This window comes from Parasteatoda tepidariorum, chromosome 10 (assembly GCF_043381705.1).
Source record: "Parasteatoda tepidariorum isolate YZ-2023 chromosome 10, CAS_Ptep_4.0, whole genome shotgun sequence".
NCBI lineage: Eukaryota > Metazoa > Arthropoda > Arachnida > Araneae > Theridiidae > Parasteatoda > Parasteatoda tepidariorum.
In genome coordinates, this window is record NC_092213.1 from 75,002,610 (window position 1) to 75,024,061 (window position 21,452).

At 24.7% G+C, this 21,452-nt stretch overlaps 1 protein-coding gene across 1 annotated transcript in view; it reads left to right on the forward strand.

Moving 5' to 3' along the window:
* The window catches only part of LOC107437065 (cellular tumor antigen p53), a gene marked incomplete in the record, with an annotated part of 61,633 nt that overhangs the window by 5,513 nt on the left and 34,668 nt on the right, over nt 1-21,452 (forward strand). The window contains 8 exon segments of the mRNA XM_071186628.1: nt 778-971; nt 3,958-4,005; nt 9,231-9,275; nt 10,976-11,055; nt 12,556-12,598; nt 13,077-13,123; nt 18,651-18,690; nt 19,118-19,183. Of these exon segments, the coding sequence (XP_071042729.1) occupies nt 10,979-11,055; nt 12,556-12,598; nt 13,077-13,123; nt 18,651-18,690; nt 19,118-19,183 (273 nt within the window).

Below are 21,452 nucleotides of genomic sequence, written 5' to 3' on the forward strand. Positions count from 1 at the left end.
AAGTGCTTCAAACAGTCTTATCGTAAATGGCTTGTCAGAAAAATGATCTTAAATATTGTAAGCATTTAGAAGATTTGTAATTAATAAGCATTAATTAAATAATCCGACAATATTTTGAAAGTCCAAAACCGAAACTAACGGTAAGTCGAACTTCCGATATGTCAAAGTTTTTCGTCAGTCCTATCAGATTCGAGTTATCGCGAATTCACTGTATATAAATATTAAAAAAAGATTTTATAAAAATTTGAAATTGAATTAATGAAATTTTTGTTCTCTCCTTCTTTCACTCGCTAATTTGACCAAAGCTCAGATAATTGAAGATCTAAAGCTTAACAAAACTAGTTAAACGTTTGATTAACTTATAAATATGTAAAAAAAAAGAAAATTATTTAAATAAAATAAGTATGACACAAGTAAAATAAAATTTTAAAGAAGAAAGGCTATGTACATCAATCAGGTAATAAAGGTTATGTGCATCAATCAGGTTATGTACATCAATTAGGTAATATCAGGTAACCTTTGATGCTTATATTATATTTGAACAGCCCTTTACTTTAAAATTTTAACTTAATCGAGATTATAACTTTATAAGAATTTAAGAAATCAATGAATTAAGATTTTTCATTAGATTTAAATAAATATTTTGTTTTAATGACTCAAATTAACTTGAAATTTATCATTAAAGCTAAAAGTAAGTAAGGCATAATTTTACTTACTACCAAACCAATATCTCATTTTTAAAATTGCGAATATTCATGAGAAATTTTTTTTTTATAGATTTTTCTTTCAGAGATAGTTGACATGGACATTTACGTTAGCAATGAATGGCATTGGTTGTTGGTATGAAATGTTGTTGGAGGAATAGCTGTTTCGAGTTATGAGTATTATAACTGGGTGATCTACAAGTTTTGCAATGGATTAGTAGGAGTTAATTACTTTATGGAGATAATTTTCTTGGCATTTCTAAAGTAGTAGGTTTGTTTGTAGATTAGTAGGTCAAAATGTTTATCTCATAAGCTTTAAAGCTGAAGCACAGCTTTCTTTGTATTTAGAGTAGTTTTATTAGAATATTTCTATCAAATTTTTTTCAGATTCTCATTTGCTCAATGCTGATAAAAAGTAATTAAGCATATAATTTTATTTCATATATATTTACAAAGAGGCTATTATATACCCATCAATATATATGATTTTTGAAAGAGATTTTTGTCCACTGGTCATAAAATAAAGCAGAAATTAAAAAGAAAATTTCTCATTTAATTTTTATATATTTACAAAGAGGCTATTGTATACCCTTCAATATATATGATTTTTGAAAGAGATTTTTGTCCACTAGTCATAAAATAAAACAGAAATTGAAAAGAAAATTTCTCATTTAATTTTTTATATATTTACAAAGAGGCTATTGTATACCCATCAATATATATGATTTTTGAAAGAGATTTTTGTTCACTGGTCATAAAATAAAACAGAAATTAAAAAGAAAAGTTCTCATTTAATTTTTATATATTTACAAAGAGGGTATTGTATACCCATCAATATATATGATTTTTGAAAGATATTTTTTTCCACTGGTCATAAAAAATAAAACAGAAATTTAAAAAAAAAAATAATTAAAAAAAAAAAAAATTTCTCATTTAATATATATATATTTACAACGAGGCTATTGTATACCCATCAATATATGTGATTTTTGAAGGATATTTTTCTCCACTAGTCATAAAATAAAACAGAAATTAGAAAAAAAATTTCTCATTTAATTTATATATATATTTACAAAGAGGCTATTGTATACCCAACAATATATATGATTTTTGAAAGATATTTTTGTCCACTGGTCATAAAATAAAACAGAAATTAAAAAGAAAATTTCTCATTAAATTTATATATATTTACAAAGAGGCTATTGTATACTCATCAATATATATGATTTTTGAAAGATATTTTTGTCCACTGGTCATAAAATAAGGCAGATATTTAAAAAAAAATTTCTAGTCTAGTGTCAGAATTATCTGATTATTTAGCCTTTTATATAATTTGAGTTATTTACATTTAGTACTGATTAAATTGTTTTAAGGTAAATTTAGTAAATTAAAAAAAAGGTATTGAAATATTTTCATATCAGTTTCTATTTATGCCAACTACAATCTCCCAGGTGCCAAAAGAGATTTTTCACTTGTAAAATAAAAAAAGAAATGTAAAGATTTTTCTGGGGGTGATTACAAATTATACCCTTCTGAATGCTTTCGTGGAATTTTTTTTTAACCACTCGGAGATTACTGCTCGAAAGTCACCGAAACTTATTTATACGGAGATACCAAAATCTTCCTTAAGATATTATTACAACATAAAGTGATATTTAAATACTAAGATAACCAGTGGTTAAAATCTTTTGTAATTACTATGAAATTTTAGTGGCCGTTGGTGTATATGCTGCAGTAGGCAGTAAAGTGAGTTATAAAGAGAAGTTTATTTTGATATTTAATATAAAATTATAATTCTAGAAAAACATATTTTTTCTTTACACAATCATTTCTTGTACTTGTTTATTTTTGGATATTTCTAATAGTGTTCACTGACATAGAGCTTTAATATTGGCATAGAGCTCTAACATTGAAATGTTAGTTTTATTTCTAAATATAGCAGTTTAGCTCAGGAAAATTCATTATTATTTTATATTTAGAGAATTAATTTTTAAGTTATTATTTTAAGTGTTAAATTAGAAGTCCTGGATCTTCATATTATAAGGTTTGTATAGCAGTAAACTCTGATTTATTTGCTCTCTAGTTTACAAACTGCTTTACATACTAACAAAATATTTTATAGTGTAAAAATTTTACTGTTAACTTGGAGATTTTTAAAAAAATGTGTATTTTTAAGTATAGTTTTCAAATACACAAAATTAAATAGTGACTTTTTTTTATCAGGTATATTGCTAATTAAATTTTAGGTTTTTTGTTGTCTAGATTAGTAAATCATTTGGAGTTTACTGCTTTAATTTTCAATATCCTTAAGCCATTTAGCATTTCATCACTTTGGATATCTGTTGCTTTTAACTTATGAAAGGAATTGAAGTTTGATTTTTAACAAATGAATTTATAAGCCTACAAGACAAAACTGGATTTATTTTTCATTGTCTCATTTTATACATTTGCTGCTGCATTGTTAATTGTAATTTTGTGCAACAATGTACTATTTATTGGTCCCTTGATTTCTTTCAAGCAATTTTTTATTTTTTAGAGTTGTTTTTTTTAAAAAAAAATCAGGTTGAAATATGTGCTCATTTTGTTCCATTTATGTTTTTGTTAGCAATTTGAGTTCTTGTTATGTTAAAAAAAAATTATTATAGTAATTCTAAAATAATTTGTTAGGCCCAAAGGTTGAATACTTTGCTATATTTTGTTATTTTTTGGTTTCTGGTTTAAATTTATTTGATTAAAGATGGCCATTTTGTTAGTGACAGTGTTTTAGAAAGATTTTCGGTCGGTCTGACTGGTTTTGATAAACAATACCGTGTTTCATTTTTAATATTTGCTTGAATTCTTTTAACAGTTTAAGTCTAATTTTGAACATTCTTTTAGTAAGTAATAAGCTGTTCAAGCTGGAAATTTGAATAAATATTTATATTTTGAAAATTTTCTAGGTTCTGTGAGAATTTTATCTTACATTAAGATATTTAATGCTAAAGAGAACTCTTGGTATAAAATTTGATTTGATTGAAATATCAGCCATAATGTTTGGAGTATGAAAAAAAAAATTATAACACTCCATTAGTTTTATTTTTTACTTCTGCAACTTGCAACTGGGTTTCATAAATTAGCATTGTCTTATTGTTGCTTAAATTTTCTCTTGCATAAATTTTCATTAAAATTGATGCTTTGTATTAATTTGCTGATACTTAATGCAAAGTACTTATTGATACTTTGATGGATTTTATTTTTTTCATTCATGTTTCAGGTTTTCGTCACCTCAGTTTCACTGTTTTATTCCTGTTAATGTTTTTAGGTAAATTAGTAGTTATAAATATATCTATTCTCTTTTCAAATGTTTTTTGTCCAATTGCAAGACTATTTTATAAATGAAAAGAATAACCAGGTTGTTTAGTTTGGAGTATGACATAAGTAAGTCGTTATATTCTTAAAATTTTTACGTATTTTAAGCTTTTGATGTTTTTTTTAATTAAAACTGTTTTTGAATGAACTTTAATTGGTAATTTTCTTCTACTTTACAAAATTCAAGGCTGATTTCAAAGTAGGTTGAAATTTCTGTAGATGATAATTTCTTAATTCCTTTTTGATCTTATTTCCTCTGTAAATTTAATTCTTTTCATTCACTTTGGTGTAACAAAATTTTTAAACATTTTATTTATGAAGTAATTTAATTAATGTGTTTGTTTTCTTTGAAAAACTATTATTTTATCTAAATTCCTTTCAAAAAATTTCTCTAAACTGATGAAATAAAGCAGTACAGAAATGTAGCTTTTTTTTTTCGTTGAAAAAAAAATTTGATTTCGTCTCATAGTGGTGGGTTTTATCAGAGACAAAATGAACTTTTTCTTCTTTCAAAAGTGGGTTTGTTGAATGATTATAAGTAAATAAATAAGAAACTATTTGGCAAATTAAAAAAAATTCATTTATGAAGTAATTTAATAAATTTTTTCTTTTAAAAACTAATATTTTAATTTCTATTCCTTTCAAAAAATTGTCTAAACTGATGAAATAAAGCAGTGCAAAATTGAAGTAAATAAGTACGAAAATATTTGGCAAATTAAACAAAATATAATTGAAAATTGATTATTTATATTTTTTAACATTTTTAAAAAGTAAATTAATTTGATCATTGAACCAATCATTTATCTTATAATCAGCCTTCATTTTGAGTTACATTTTTTCTGCATATATTATTTTGAAATATTTAAATGCTCTATATTTTACGCAAATTTATAATTTTTTTATTATTTATTTTTTTATTATTTATTACTTTTCTATTTTTTCTTATTTATTACTTTCTTTTTATTTAAGTTAATTAATATGCTTGCTAATTTTATCAATTTTCTGTATAATATTATTCTTTGAATATAGTTTTAATATAACTTAACATTTTCGTCTAGATTTAGATTTTTATGTATCATCCAACATTCATATATCTAAATTATTTTGGCGAATCTTTTCCCATATTGATTCTTTTTTTAAAAAAAATGCTTTTTTTATATACGTAAATAGAAGCTGTTGTAATTTACAGTTAAAAATAAAAATGGTCTATATATTTATCTGTGTATATTTTAGGTATGTTATTTATCGATACATTTATTTAGGAATGTTAATATTTATGATTTATTCAGTTTTTTTACAGCTAATCTCTTTCAATTAACACTACTTTAACTATTTTGTTTTCTTACATCAATTTGAAGAATAAAATGATACGATTGAATGATATGAATGAATACGATTCTAGAAATATTAAGGTTTTGAAAAGATTGAAGCAATGCTGATTATTTTCTACAGCTTGTCTATAAGAAATTTTACTATTCTTATTACTAAAAAATATGTTTCACTTCAGGCATATAGTGATATAAACATGCTACAGCACTATTTGATTTGTTTAATACTTTTAAAATATCAAATCCATCAAATATAAAGTGAAAAAAAGTTTTTATTTCTGTTATTAAATTGTCTTCTCTGAAAGAAGTTGAAGATTAGGAAAAGATAAGCCTCTGTCTAAATAAAGTTAATACTGGTTTAGCAAATATTTTCATTTGAATAAGTGGATCTAATTTAAGTAAAATATGAAACATTACTTCTTAGTAACTAGATCAAAGATAGTGAAATGTATATAAAATATGTAACTAAAAAGATAAGAAGTATAAATGGAAAAGAAAGATAGTAAAGCATATAAATAAAATAAAGGAGTATAGAATGTGCAGTAAAAATCATTTTATAATTAGAATTATTTATAAATGCATGCTTGACAAAGAAAGAAAAACTTGTTATTGATGTCCATTGATTCATTACAAAGATATAAACATAAAAGTAATGCAGAAATCAAGATATGTCATTTTACAATTTACAGATTTTGACAATTTACTGGAGTTATTTTTTACTGCATAAGAACTATAAAACAAGTTCCATTTGTTCAAGAAAATCTAAAAACGAAGAATTTGATATTTTGTATGGGAAGATTTTTGAAAAAAGTTTGAAAAAGAAAATATAAATTTTTTATATAGATTCTTTTTTATTGTCTTTTGTTATCAGATTGTTTTTAGCAAAAGTAATAGAGCACTACAGTTTGCTTGCTTGCTTCTACAAATGTTATGATAGCTATTTTTGCTATGAGAAGTAACATGCTGGTGGTTGTTTTATTTTAATCAACTAAATAATCAATTGGAAAAAATATATCACAGCAGTTCTAACAAGTTATAAAAATCCAGAAATGGATAGAGGCAGTTTTCAAGTGTAGAATTTTCCTAATGTGATTCGAATTTTGTTCTTCTATAGTAAAATTTGTTTTTCAATTTCAAAGCTTCCCATTGCTGATTAATAAAAATCGAATAAAATCATAAAACAAGTAGATAAACTGAAAAAGCAAAAACTGGCTGATTTAAATGTTTCAATTGTTAAGTAAAAAGTTTTAAGGAACAGAATACGCACTATATTCCAAGTATTTTAAAAATTGATGCATTTGTCTATAAATATAAAACATTGCATTTTGATATATGTATAATTTATGCCTCTCAATATGTATATTTAGACTATCTGCAAAATAGTATGCTATGTTATGCATAGTTTCTGTATTTTCTACTAAATTTATACTCATGAGCAATTAAATCTCTAAATGATCAACTAAGCAGTTCATCAAATGACTCATTATCCAGTATCTTCTAAATTATTTCTTATTTGAAAAACAAGATAAATGAACTCATTAAATTATCAATGCCATTTCAAATATCTGATGTCATTATTTTTTTATTGTTTGAAATGCAGTAACTAAGTTAAATAGTCTTAATTATTAAATGGGAAAATCAACAAATCTTTATAAAGAATAATATTTTAACCAGTTATGCTCGTCAAATGTTATTTACATTTGAGGATTTATTTTCGAGGCATTTAACATAGTATATTTTTAAAGGAAGGGAAGTCATTTGGAAAATCAGAGCTTTTCACTGCTGAATAAAGAAGAAGAAAAATTAAACCATCAACTATTGCTTTACTTTCTCCTTTCGAAATAGTTTTCTATTTGCTTTGGATATTCTTTTTCGTTGAACTAAACAATTACAAATCAAGAATTAAATTAAGGAAATGAAAGACAAGAAGTTATTGAATTTCTTCTCAGCCATCTTGTAGCATTTACTATAAGATAAAAGGAAGAAAATCAAAGAAATTATGAAGATATTGCATTTAAAACTGTTGAGCTATGATATGCCTAGCTTTGAGAAATGAGGAATTGCTTCTTAAGAGACTTTTAATCATATAAGAAAGAATAATCTTAATGGTTGTGTCAGTTGCCTCAGTTTATTAAAGCAACCATCAGATACATATATAAACATGGTAAAAAGTAAAGTATTTATTTAATTTTTTTTGGATTTTATGTTACAATACATAAAGTTAAAAAATTCTGTAATTGGTACTTGCAAGTTATTATTTCAATTATTTATTAAAAATGCATTTAATGTCCTATTTTCAAATTGACCATTAGGTTTATTTTATTTATATTTTAAATGACCTTTTGAAATAGTTTTTTTAATTTTGTTAAAACAAAATTATTTAATTTGCATGCGTTGCTTCTCATAATTTCTTTAGAGTATTAAACTTTTATTTATAATTTTTATATTTATTGTAATTGGGAATTATATTTTACTGTTTAATGACAGATTAAATATTTTAGAAAATACAATTCTTTATACAATATTTAAAACTTTTAGTTTTACAAAATTATTCATAATTTACAATTTATTATGATATTAATTACTATTTCTTTTACTAAATTTCTGCATTTTTGCTATAGCTTCAAAATTTTTAGGTTAAACCTTAATTACTAAGCAACTTCAGGCAAATCTTTTAAAAAAATCTTGCATTATCATTCGATTAATTTTTAGTTATGCAGAATCATTCATAGGGTTCAAATTTATTTCTTTATTTCTAATTTTGATGTTAATTTCTTTTATTCAATTGTTTTATTTTTATCTGCAATAAAATTTTTAGGGTATTCCTTAGATACTGAGTATCTTTAAAAGAATCTTAAAATAGAGAAAGTCACTCTTATTATTTTTACAACAAATTGCAGTGGAAATTCATGTACAAATGAGCAGTTTCTTTGTCTTTCAAATTGTAGTTAAAATTGTTCATTGTTTTGAGGACTTGTTTCTCTCTCATTGTATCACCATTTTGTTGTGTCTTTTTAATTATAACTCTAGAATTGTTTGTACAAACAACTTTCAATTTTGACTGGGGCTGCAAGGGGCTGTTATAACCCTGGTCTTGAAAATCATTAAAAAATTTCTTTTAATCTGCTCAGGAGAGCAGTTTAAAAAATAAACTTTTTGCATAGGTTTAGCATTAGATATTATTTCCAATTATTTAAAGGATAATATCAGGCGATGTTTTCTAGCTTACAGCTCTGTTTAACCAAATTCAATATTTGTTACATGTTCTTGAACAAAATGTCGAATTTTGAGGCTTCAAGTAAAAGTAAAAAATTTAATTATTAGGTGAAATGACAATAAGGGGGGCCAAAGTTGTGTTCAGCTACTAATATTAATGACATTGTTAAAAGTCTGTTTTGAACTCAAAATTGTTCTAAAATCATTAATAGATAATTTATGATCAATAATTTTTTGTAGGAAGTTTAAAAAATAGTTGAATAAGCAAAAAGACTATAAAGTGGAGAAATATTTGCTTTAGTTTTTAATGCATTTGTTTTGTTTTCTTTTTATTATTTGAATAAATATAAGTTAATAATTTTTTTCTTGAAAAATTTAATTATAAATTAATATGGACCTTGGTTAAATTATTTTTTCCTGTGTAATTTTTCTAACATAATAATTATACTTTGCTTATAAATAATTTTTCTAAGTAATAACATGCAAGTACATTTTTAGCTTCTTTAATAAGTTTTAATTGTAGTTAAAGGAATAGTAAAGTCCATTTTGTTTGAGCTCTTTAACTGGACTAGTTATCTTGGCAATTTCACATTTTCTCTTTCACAGAACTAAATGCAATCTCTCACTGTTACAGACCAGTTTGGAGTTATGCAATTTGGATGGCACGAAGATGTGATAGGTAAATATAAAAACACTGCATTATGGTTGCTTCAATTCACTGCACATTGTTTCAAACAGAGTATAAAGCAAAAAACGGGTACATTTCATGTCACTGAGCAACAAAATCATAGAATTTTAAAGTACTTCAGTTTTTGTTGTGTACTTTGCACGGTCTTGGTACTTTTTACGCTTTGTACTGTTCAAACTTCTTTTTTCTGTGACTTTTTTTTAAAAAAAGGCCCTTCTAAGGGCCAACAAATAAGGTTTCATTATAAATCAGAAATTAATTATCATTTAGTTATGAATTTAAATTTTTATGAATTACTCAGAGCATGAAATTTCTTTTCATTGGAAGAAAAAAAAATCATGACTTTTTCTCGTAAAATAATTTTCAGCTTATTGTATAAGTAATGTAGGTATCTTGAAATCTGAAAGTATGTTATTTATGCAGGAACTGGTTTTTATTTATTTAGTTGCTGTTTGAAACACATATAAAAAGAAAAAGCACTTAATGTGTTTTCTCATTAAGTTAATTTATTCATGTGCTTATTTATTTCTGTTATGTTATTTTCTAAATCTGTAAGTTTATTTGAAAATATTTGTGACATTATTTATTAAAAATCTTACTTTAATTAAATTTGATAATTTAAGAGCTTAACATAGATCAATATCTCTTTTCATTTTCAATGTTTATGTATATATACAGGCTTAATTCTTTCAAAAAGAGAAAAAAAAATAGATAAAATATATATGCTGGAAATCATTGATTAATAAGTAGCACAATAAACATTTTAAAGACAACAAAAAAAAGTATTAAAAATTTTCAAAATAGTTTTCATAAAGCAGTATAATACTGTTTGGCGACAAGATAATTCCTATCAAAAGACATATTGGTGACAATTATTGTCATCGGAACAGTTTATAAATGTAAATATGAGACATGGGCAGTTGTTTAGCAATGGCAAACAGCTATTACATAAACAGTAACTTTTTTCATCTACTTGAGTGAATTATTTTTCAGTTACTTGACAAATGTTTTATCTACAATAAAGTTTCTTCCACAAATTTTCAAGTCCAGTAGCGTTTTTTTTTCTTACTGACCTCTATTATGTGGAATAGGATAAAAATCGTCTGATTAGAATTTGTTTTAATAAGATTTTCATAAAGGCTTGTAATAAACTGCAAATTCCAAAAATACTCAACATATCACTTTTTCCTAACTTCTCTATCACTGATCTTTTTGAAAATTATTATACGGAAAAAGAGATTAATTTAACATCTCATTTCCTTTACACCTTGTTACAAGAACATCATTGTACCTTCTGGGAAATTGATGTTTTTTTTTTATCCAAAATGTTCTTAAAAACTATCTTTTGAAAATGTGGCTAATTATACTGTCCAAGACCTTGAAATATTCTTATATTTTTATTGATTAAAGTTATAACTTTTATCTAAAATGCCATCAATATTTTATTATTGACTTGGCTTACATAAGATAATATACATTGGCAACTTCACTTTTCATCTTCACTTTAAAAAAAAAAAAAGAAAATTGGTTGTTTCTCGCTGAAACAAAATCAATGTTTTTTAAATATTGTGTGCATCTCTATACTGTATAACTGTGCAGTGATTAACTCTTCCTTATTTTCAGTTAGACCAAAGTAAGTAAATTTTTTTAACGTGTAAAAAGAATGATATTAATTATTTATCTATTTTTAGGGAATGGCTGAAAGGCAGCAGTCGAAGGAAATGAATCCTGCATCAAATTTACAAGATGAATTTTCTAATACATTTGTTTCGTAAGTATTTTAAATTATATAATTGAATATAGGAAACTTAAATAAAGTAAAGAGTGTATTGTGGGAACTACTTAAACTTGTTACAATACTTAAAATAACTCCAGCTACCAGACAAAAGAGAGTATTTTCTCTGATTAAACATACCTTCTTTTTTCAACAGATCAGTTCAGCATATTTTGAGAACTATGTTAAGTAATTCAAAAAAAATTTTGCACACAAGTATAAAATACATTTATCCAGAAATAATTTTATGTAAAAAATAATAATTGTTAATAATTATTTAATGTTTTCATTTGAGGTATCTATTTTGTAAAACCATTAAACAGACTGTTGGACTTATATTTTAAAATTATGTAAAATTTAAGTTAATTAACAATTATTATAACTTTCATTAATATAACTTTTTAACAAATAGAATAGTAAAAACAACGTTAGAAATAGAATTTTCACTTACCATTAGATAACTATTAATCGTAAAAGGAAAATTAATCGAATCGAAATGAGGTGTAGTGCTTTAAGACTGACTTCAGAATTTATTAATAAAATAATCTTAATTATAGTGAATACAGTTTACGACTTTACAGGTTAGAGCATCTAGGCAACGCATGGTCGAAATTATTACATAAGTTGAAAATAATATAATTCTAAAACCTGGCATGGATTTGAAAGGGAAAAGATTAATTATGTCATTTTTTTAAACTGCAGTTAAACAGTAAAGTATATTGTTATATCTTATTCATATGCCAGTTACATATTCATATGTCAGTGCTTCTTTCAATTTAAAGACATCTCCAGGTTACATGTATAAAGCAAAATAAGTGTTTACTCATTAATACTGGCCATATTACGTGAAGGAAAACGGAACCACAATTGTTTAATAATGTAATTTTTTATTGCACAATCAAAATTTGAATGAAATCGGTCCAATAGTTCAGTGGAAATCCAATTTTGAAAATGACTTTTTTAAAATTTGATTACTCCGGAATTATTGGCTGATTTCATTCAAATTTTGTATTTTGCCATATAAAATTACACCCCTTTAAAATGATTTTAAGCTATATATACCTTTCAATTTAAAATTTTTCGATTATTATTAAAAACTATTTTTTTGCACTGAATTGTCTTTTGAATGAACTAGTTTTATAATTGTGTACAAAAATTTTTCAATTCAAGTCAAAAGTTTTCAAGATATGAGGAACTGTGTAAAAAGTAAAATTAACATTAAGAGGTCCAATCTATTAACTGCTCTAAAATTATAAAACTTCATAATCTTAATCGTAAAACTTAATTTGTCAACCAACCGAATTGCACCGGAGTATAAGGCAACCACTGCACATGTTTTAGCAGCTATAAAAAAATATATATATTTATTTTGCAATTGTAAAAAGTAAATATTTTTGCAATCATATAAAATTATATTGCAATTATAAAAATTAAATTTATGCAAGTATTTTTGTAATATCTATCTATATATATGTATATTATTTATTTTTTTTACAGGTTTATTGAGAATCAGTCACCAGATCCAATAGAATATGGCATTGTAAGTTAATATGATTAAATAATTTGTTTACTATTTAATTATTTCTTAACACAAGATAAATTGAAAAGATTGAACTGTCCCATTTTTGTTAGATGCATATGTCCACGTGTAATATTGGATGCAATCATATGCATCTCACAATCATAATAATTATTATGATTGCTATAATAATTGGAATGCATCAAAATTCTTGTAGTTTGAAGAACTTTTCATGAATGATATTTCCTTCATCGTCCTTGTAATAAATTATTTAAAAAAAATTTCTTTTAACTTTTATAAATTTTTTTTCTGAAATACCTAGTTATATCTATCATCTAAATTCTAATTCTTTAGCATTTATGTTTTTAAGTGGGAACATGATTCCTTCTTAACCTGATTATTAACGCCCTTTTTACTTTTTATTTTTTTAGTGTATAGTTTTAATTGCTGTTAGATATTATAATTTTCTGGAATCTAATTTTGTAATTTAATTTCTTAGACATTGAATGAGTTGAATGGCAGTGCATATATAAATGAATTGGATCTGTAAGTAATTTTTTTCTTCTTTTTAAATTACCAAATGTCCTACTAAGTGTTTTTTTGAAGATTCGTAATAATTATTTTGTAATGAACTAGGAACTGTTATGATTTTCTGTTTTAAACAGAGATGATTGCTCTACGGGTAAAATCCAGATCTGCGGATTTTTCTCTAACCGTGATCCAGAAGTTTCCGGAAATCCAAGGTCCAGAAATTTCAAAAAATCATCGATCACATTTATGTATAAAAATTCTTGTATATTTTATTAATATTTGTTAATATTTTTTCTGATAGAATAATAAATGTTATTAGAGATAAAAGTAAACTTACACATTATTCATTTAAATTATGCTGCATTTAATTTATTTAGAATTTCATGTTTTAGAAATATCATTGATTTAAATTTATAAAGACATTAATTTTTTGAAATGTGCCATTAATGATTTGACTCAAAAAAATTTCAGGATTTTTTTAGTTGAGCTCACAATTTCCCCTGAACAAAGTAATTTTGAATTTAAAAATGATATTAATTATTCTTTTCCTATGAAATTTGCATTTATTAAACTTGAATAAAGATAATTGTACTTCTTTTTTTTATTTGTAGTTTGTCTTTAAAAGAAATATCATATGGTCTCGTTTAAAAAAAATGTCCAAGTTTTTTCTTTAACCCATTACAAATACAGTTATCAAAGCCGCATTTATTTAAGTAGGTGTAAGATATGTTAGTGTGATATTTTAGACATTATTTATTAATTGAAAAAAGAAGATAGGATTAATGGAATGAGCCGTATGTGCAATGATCTTGCTTTAATTTCAATATAATAAATGAGTTTATATTGTTTACCTTTAAAGAGTATAAAAAGGTTAGATTCTCTGAGAAAAGTAAGAATAATCATTTGTTAATTATGTTCAAAACATAATTGTTACACATTGGAAAATGCAAAATAATAAAAATATCAAAAAGACGATTGAAAAGAAATGTGATTAATTGAATGCTTCAATATTAGTAAATAACTTGTGTCATGTGCATTACTGCTTTTGATTTATATCAACAAAGTAAAACAGCTGCAAAAATATATTTATTAATATTTAAAACAATAAACAAAACAATTATGAGAATATTATGAGGGCCTTCAGCGGCCAAAATACAGAATTATAATTTTAAAAAATCTAAATATAAAGTACTTTTTTGAATGCATTTTTGATGGATACTTAAATTTCCACTCCCAAAACGTGAAATATATTGTTAATAATATAATAATTTGTTAATAATGATCAATAACTACAATTAGTGAAATTTTTATATATTTACTATGAATATCTAATGTTTGCTAGAAAATAAAGTAAAATTATAAAATAAAATTTTTTAGTAATAATTATTACAGATATGTATTATTTAAAAATTTTAATTATAATAATTTTTTACAATTAGATTGTGCATGCTTGGTCTAGTATATCGTACTACTTAAGTAAAATTATTATTCAAAATTAAGTTGTAAAATTATTATTCAAAATTAAGTTATTGTTAAACTAATGATAATAACTGTATTTTAAATCACATACTTGATAATTTAAAAATGTGGACATATTCTCTGACCTTTATAAAAATACTGATGCATATTTTATTTTTATATTGTTCTTATAATCATAATTAAAACAGTTTACTAACAGATACTAGATTCAATCTAAGCACAAACTTATATTCAATGGAATAATTAATTTATTATATTCTTAAGCATTAAAAAAAAAATCTCATCACTTTTAAAGTTATATATATATTTCAATTGTTGAAGCAAATACTTTTTATATTGCACAATAGATTTATTTAAATCCCTGATTTAACTTTGTTAAGTCTTGATTTTAACTGTATATATATTTATGTGTAAATTTTTATCTTCAAGTTTAAAATTTTCTACTGATGCCTGAAGTTAATGCTACATTCTGAAGTTAGTGTTATCTTTTATTTGTTTAGGAAGTCATGAAAACTAAAATAACAAATTTTAAATTTGTAGTTGATTTTTTGAGTTAATTAATTTGTAGAAGGTGACCCAACCTTTTTATTTTTTTTCTATAAATTTATAACATTACTGACTTTTTTTGTTTATGTAATGTAAAGTGTTTTTAATAGTCTATTTTCAGGGATGTGATTCTTCCGCGGATTCGTGGATTTCCACTTTTTTTCAGATTTCTCCATTTTTTCCGCTAATTTCCTCGGATAATTTTTTTTGAACAAGTTAAAATATTTTATGAGGAATTTATATTTATTTACGATTTTCAGAGATGAACATAAAATTAAAACTATGTCCTAGCTGCTAACCCTTCCGCATTTTTACCGATTTTAGTTATTTTCTCGACTTTTAATTACGGAAAATAAGATTTTCCGTATTTTTATCCGTCCGCTGGATAGCTCGTATTTTTGCATTTCAGACGTTGCTGCTTCCTGTTTTCTGGCGTGAAAGCAAACGAAAAAAAAATTATTATTAGATTTGCGGAGAAAATATATATTTGCTCATTCAATTAATCTTGTAAATTTTTATTTATTATATCTGAACAAAAACAATACCAACAAGCCTTTTAGAAATCCCAAGTCTAGATTTTGCAAATATCTCGATTCTTTTTCACGCGATTTTACTATCAATCGTTGATTTTCGTATTCACTTGATTTAAAAGTTGCGCATTGTGATTCTAATTTACGGTATTTAAATATCGTACATTATGATTCTTATTTACGACATTTTAAAATCCAATATCGCGTTTTATATTTACGTGCTTTTAAAACCTTATGTAGCTATTCGTATTCACACTAGCTTAAAATCCAATGTCGTGATTCGTTTTTGCGGTTGTAATATCAAACATCGATTTTCGTATTCATACGTGCTTTAAAAATTAGACATTGGGATTCGCATTCACGCGATTTAAATATTATGCATTGTTATTCTCTATTTACGTGATCAAAAAATCATGATTTGTATTTTCGCATTTTTTAAATTCTATATAGAGCTTCATATTCACGTGAATTAAAAGCCTCATATAGGGATTCATATCCTCTCAATTTAAAATCATGCATGTGATTCAAATATTGTGCATCGTTATTCTCTATTTACGTGATCGAAAAATCATGATTTGTATTTTCGCATTTTTTAAATTCTATATAGAGCTTCATATTCACGTGAATTAAAAGCCTCATATAGGGATTCATATCCTCTCAATTTAAAATCATGCATGTGATTCATATTCATACAATTTTAAAATTAATCATCAGGATTTATAATCACATGGTTTAGAAGTTTTAAAATCTCACTTTTTTTTGTCAAATTTTTGTATATATATAGAAAGGAAATCCAAGAATGAATATATATATATATTCATATATATATTCATTCTTGAATTTCCTCTTTTTTACTTTCTGACCACTCTCATCCCTGTATTTTAGAAAATGTTTTACTTATATGTATTTCCCCATTGCTAAAATGAAATAAATTCTCATTTTTTAGTTTATTAATGTAGCTGCTAAATATAATTTAAAAAGGTATTGTACTGTTGTATAATATTCTTTTTGTATAAGAAATAATTATGGACCTCTTAAATTTTTTTTTTTTTTTTAAATTATGTCCTGCTGCATCCTGTAAAAGGTGGAGTATATTGCAGTTCTTTTTTAATCCCAAACTTGCAACAAGTCATAAAAATGACCTGGGAAGTTACCAATAAATAGTTTCAGCATGTATTGCAATCATTCAATAATTCATTATAATTTCATTACTATATAGCTAAAGAAAATCAATAAGCAATATCAAGTCAATAAACAAAATTTCGAAAATTAAGTTCTTTTTTAGATTTTCTCAATGAATAAAAGAACTATTCTTTCTAAGTGAGAAAAAATGTGTTTAAATGAAATGTGACTAAGATTTTATTTTTTTAGTAAAATTTAGAGTTGTTAAATTTTTTTTTTTATTAATGGGAACTCTCTGTTGGGCTATTATTTTTAAAAAATCCTTTTTACAATTCTGTCATGAATCTAGCAGTTTGTTCTTCTTGCAAATCTTCTTGTCTTGTTAGCAAATCTTTTTTGTTGAGCAGTTTGACAATAATAGTGAAATGCATTAATGAAATAGGGATTTCTAATCCCATTTATTGACTACAAAGCCTCTTTTTTTTTAGATCAAATGATGACTTCTCTTGTACCTAATTTATTTAGGATTTGTTATATTTTTATTATATATTCTGTATATGCTGATGCGTAAGTTGACCCCTATTTTTGATTACAAGATAGCAAATTTTTCCTAAAAGACTAAAACTTAAAATGTTTTAAAGTTAAAAATACCCTTATTTGTTTTGAATATGATGCATTTGACCCTAAAAAATCTTTTGAAAAGTGTGGAATTTTGAATTATTTAAATGGGAGTGATGACAATTTTCTGTGAGAGTCAGCATGTTAAAGCTGTAGTCTTATGATATGTTTTAAAATTTTTCATTTTTGATTTCCATATATTTTTTGAAATACTCTTGAATAAATTATCCATTCATAATTTTTTTCAGAACATAATTTAATTTATTGTTCCAAAAAAAAAAAAAACTTGAAAAAATCCTTTATGTAAAGAAAATGAGGAAATGCATTCTATGTACTGGGTTTGCGCTAAGCATTCACCACCTTTGTTATGATTTTCTCATACAGAAAAGAAAACTATATATTTTCTTCGATCCTGAAATAAAAAAGGTCAAAGGGAATTTTTTCTGAATAAATCCTGTATTTTTTTTTTTTTCAATTACAGTAATTTCCGTTAGATACGTTGCATAACTAATTAGAATTATATTATATAAGCGTGAGACAAACTGTCATAAAATACAGATTACCTTATTTGCTGTCGAAGTACATGATATCATGTGACAGATTTTTCCTACAGTTTGTGTCAATAAAACAGATTATGTGGTAGCAAGATACATATTATCATTTATATATTTTTGCAGAAAATATGTTTCCTCGGGACAATAATGTGTCAATAGCATATACAATAACATGATGTTGCCAAGTTTTATCCTTATATTACTGCTCTAGTCTAAAATTAATCCAACCTTTTCGTATTTCTTTCCCTCAAAGGTTATTAAATATCTACATTTTTCATCCTTTCTTTCATTCATTGTTCTTTCATTCCTCTGCAACAGCAAAAAAACTCTTGATTTGAGTTTCATTTTATAAAATAATTCAATTTATAGTAGATTTGTATTTTGATTTGAAGTCTTTATTAAAAAATCAATCATAAGAAATAAGATTTGCCTTTGGCTAATTTACTGGCTAATAATTTGAAGTCTTTAATGCGGGTATTAGAAAAAGTTTTTGATAAAAAATTGATACACATTTATTCATATCTATCTTATAATGCATCAATATTTCATGATCAGCAACCACCTTTGATACTGGTGTATAAGTCAACCTCCTTATTTTTATCAAATTTTTGGGGTTTACCCACAGAGATATATGGTAAGTTGATATCTATGTTTTAATAAATGTTTGATAAAATATTTTTATTTCTTTTTCAGATTCAATGATAATGTTCTTCAAAATACATCAGGAATTTTAGTAAGTTTTTATATGGAAATTTTTTTTATTTATTTTTCTTTATAGATATCTTATTGTAATATTCAGAATCAGATGCAAGTGTTACTATTACAATACTTTTGAAGAAATATACGTTCACATTTGTCTAATAACAAATTCCAATCTACTTCTAAAAGTTTTCTATAAAACTTTAATATTTGAAATTGAATTTTTAGTCTACATTAAAGATCAATCTTTGGCAAACTATAGCGTTTGATAAGATTCACTGGGGGAAGCTTTCTGAAACAGCCTTTGCTTATAGGGAGCTGTAGTGCATATATGAAGAAAAAAAACTAATAATGCACAAGATGTACTTATGTTTAGCATTATAAATATGTAGGGTGACCTAAAAGAATTAAAATGGTCATATATTTCTAGAAATACTAATCAGAAAATTTTAATATTGCAGGGTGAAGCGTTTTCAACAGATGTCTTCGTAAATGCAAACTCAGTCTCCTTGTCTCATTCCCAGGTGGTAAGTTGGAGAATACCTACACTATCTTAAACAAAAATTACACTATCTTAATTGCAAATTTTAATTCTCTAGAAAAAAAGTACTCCAATTTGTTCTACAGGGTTTTTGGATTGCAGATAACTCTGTAATTACAAAACGTATTACATCCCTGTGGCAGAACCACGGCAACATTGTCACAGAACGTGACAGATTTCTTGCGGAAAGTTTTTTATTTTGGAAAGGGGAAAAAAAATTTATCTTTTCTACCGAAATTTACACGTAATATTTGAATCATGCGTTTTGATAATTACTTTTTGTCACACTCAATTTACGACGATAGTATTGTAAATCGATTGTATTTTCAGCAGTTACTGATATTGGTTTTCCCATGAATTTTAAATATCCAGATATATTTCAGACAATATGGAAAATTCGAATTGTGCATTTGAGTATTTGCTCTTAAAGGCAATAATTCTATTGAATTTTTGGCAGTTATTGCTATTGATTTCTCCATTGTTTTTAAATCTGATATTTTTTATGCAATATTATTTATTACAACAACGTCATTTCGAAATGAAACCCGCATTTGAGGAGCCCAACTCACATGATTTTGTCGTCGATCTTTTTTCAGGCAATTGCTACTACTTCATGATTTTTAATTATATTTTTTATTGTGGTAATTATTTACAAAATGCGAAGAAGGAAATAATTTGTGTGCCACCCCTCCACAAAATGCAAGAATATCACCCATAATATTAGAATAAGGAATTATTACATGTTTTATTAAAAATAATTAAATAGTTTTTTTTTTTTAAAACACATCACTTTTTTTATTTTAAATTTGTAACATATATGTTTGTTTTTATCAAAAGTATCTTGCAGAAAGATAATGATAGAGGATTTTGTTGCCGATAGCTAGAACAAATTCTGCCACAGTGTATTATTATACATTTGCTTAAAATTGAAATAAATCAATAAAGTAATTGAAATAAATAAATAATACATTTGCTTAAAATTGAATAAATCTTGTTTAGTTCAAATCTTGTTAGGATATATTGCGAAATATCGATTTAATGCATACGTCATCACTCCATGGTATTGTGCATGGATCAGCATCAAAAGGAAAAATATAATGCCCCTTTTTTTCCCAAATATTTTATTTATTGAAGATTATTTTCAGTTGTACATCTGCTACTTTGGGATCACAGTGCATTATTTCATTCTGATATCAATATATTTATGAAAAGAACTCTTCATTATTTTTTTAAAATATTCATTTCATTATAAGTTATACAATTTAATAGCAGTATTTTGCATTCAAATAATTTATACATCATTATAAAATATTTGTTAGTTTTCACCACCTTTTTTTTTTAAAAAAAGAACAATTTTTTCTGGAGAGTAAGTATGTAATACCCCAATAATTTTTTATCAAATGAAATTTTAAACAGCCTTTAGTCCTTTCAATTTGATTGTTTTTAATTAAAATAACTAATAATTTAAATGCAGTGTTTTTTAAATATTTAAGTGTATTTTGTTGGTTTTTCTAATTGTTTAAGAGTGTAATCAAGACATATAAGAAACTTTATTTATTTATTTTTTTAATCCTATATATCTTTAGTTACTTTTATTTCAAAAAAATGAAAAAAAGTTTCTGTTAATTTTTTTTAAGAATTCAGTTTTTAGTTTAAATATCTATTTCAGTGTACCATCGGTCCACAGCGTATGAAAGCGCCAATCATTTTACAGGTTTAATGAAGTATACGTGCAGATTATTGCAATCTCGTCTGAAACTCTGCTGCATTTTGCAAGTTATTCTCAATTTCACACTTCATTTTCCACCTTTTGAAATAGAACCAAAAAATCTCCTAAACATTTTTTTAATGACTAATGTAATAAAAAAAAAAAAAAGAGTTTCTCGTCAAAAACTAGCTATTTTATCATGATCATGTAGAGTCTTAGAAAATTATTTTGCATTTTGTTTATGTATATAGTGCTTAAAAATATTTTTTGAGTGCTTAAAAGGTGCTTATTTTTTGTTGAAAGATTTGGCCACAGACCCTGTTTAAAAGTGGTGTTAATTTTTAATATAACATTAGTATTATTAGCATTATTATTTTTTTAATCTTTTTTTGAAATTTTCTTGTACATGTAAGTTAATACATGTAAGTTAAGTAAATATTTTGTTAAAATTTAGTATTTTTAAATTGATAAATCCTAACTGACTGATTAACACTGATCAATTAACCCCTTATGTTGCAACCTGTCACCAAACCGGATCTGCTACACA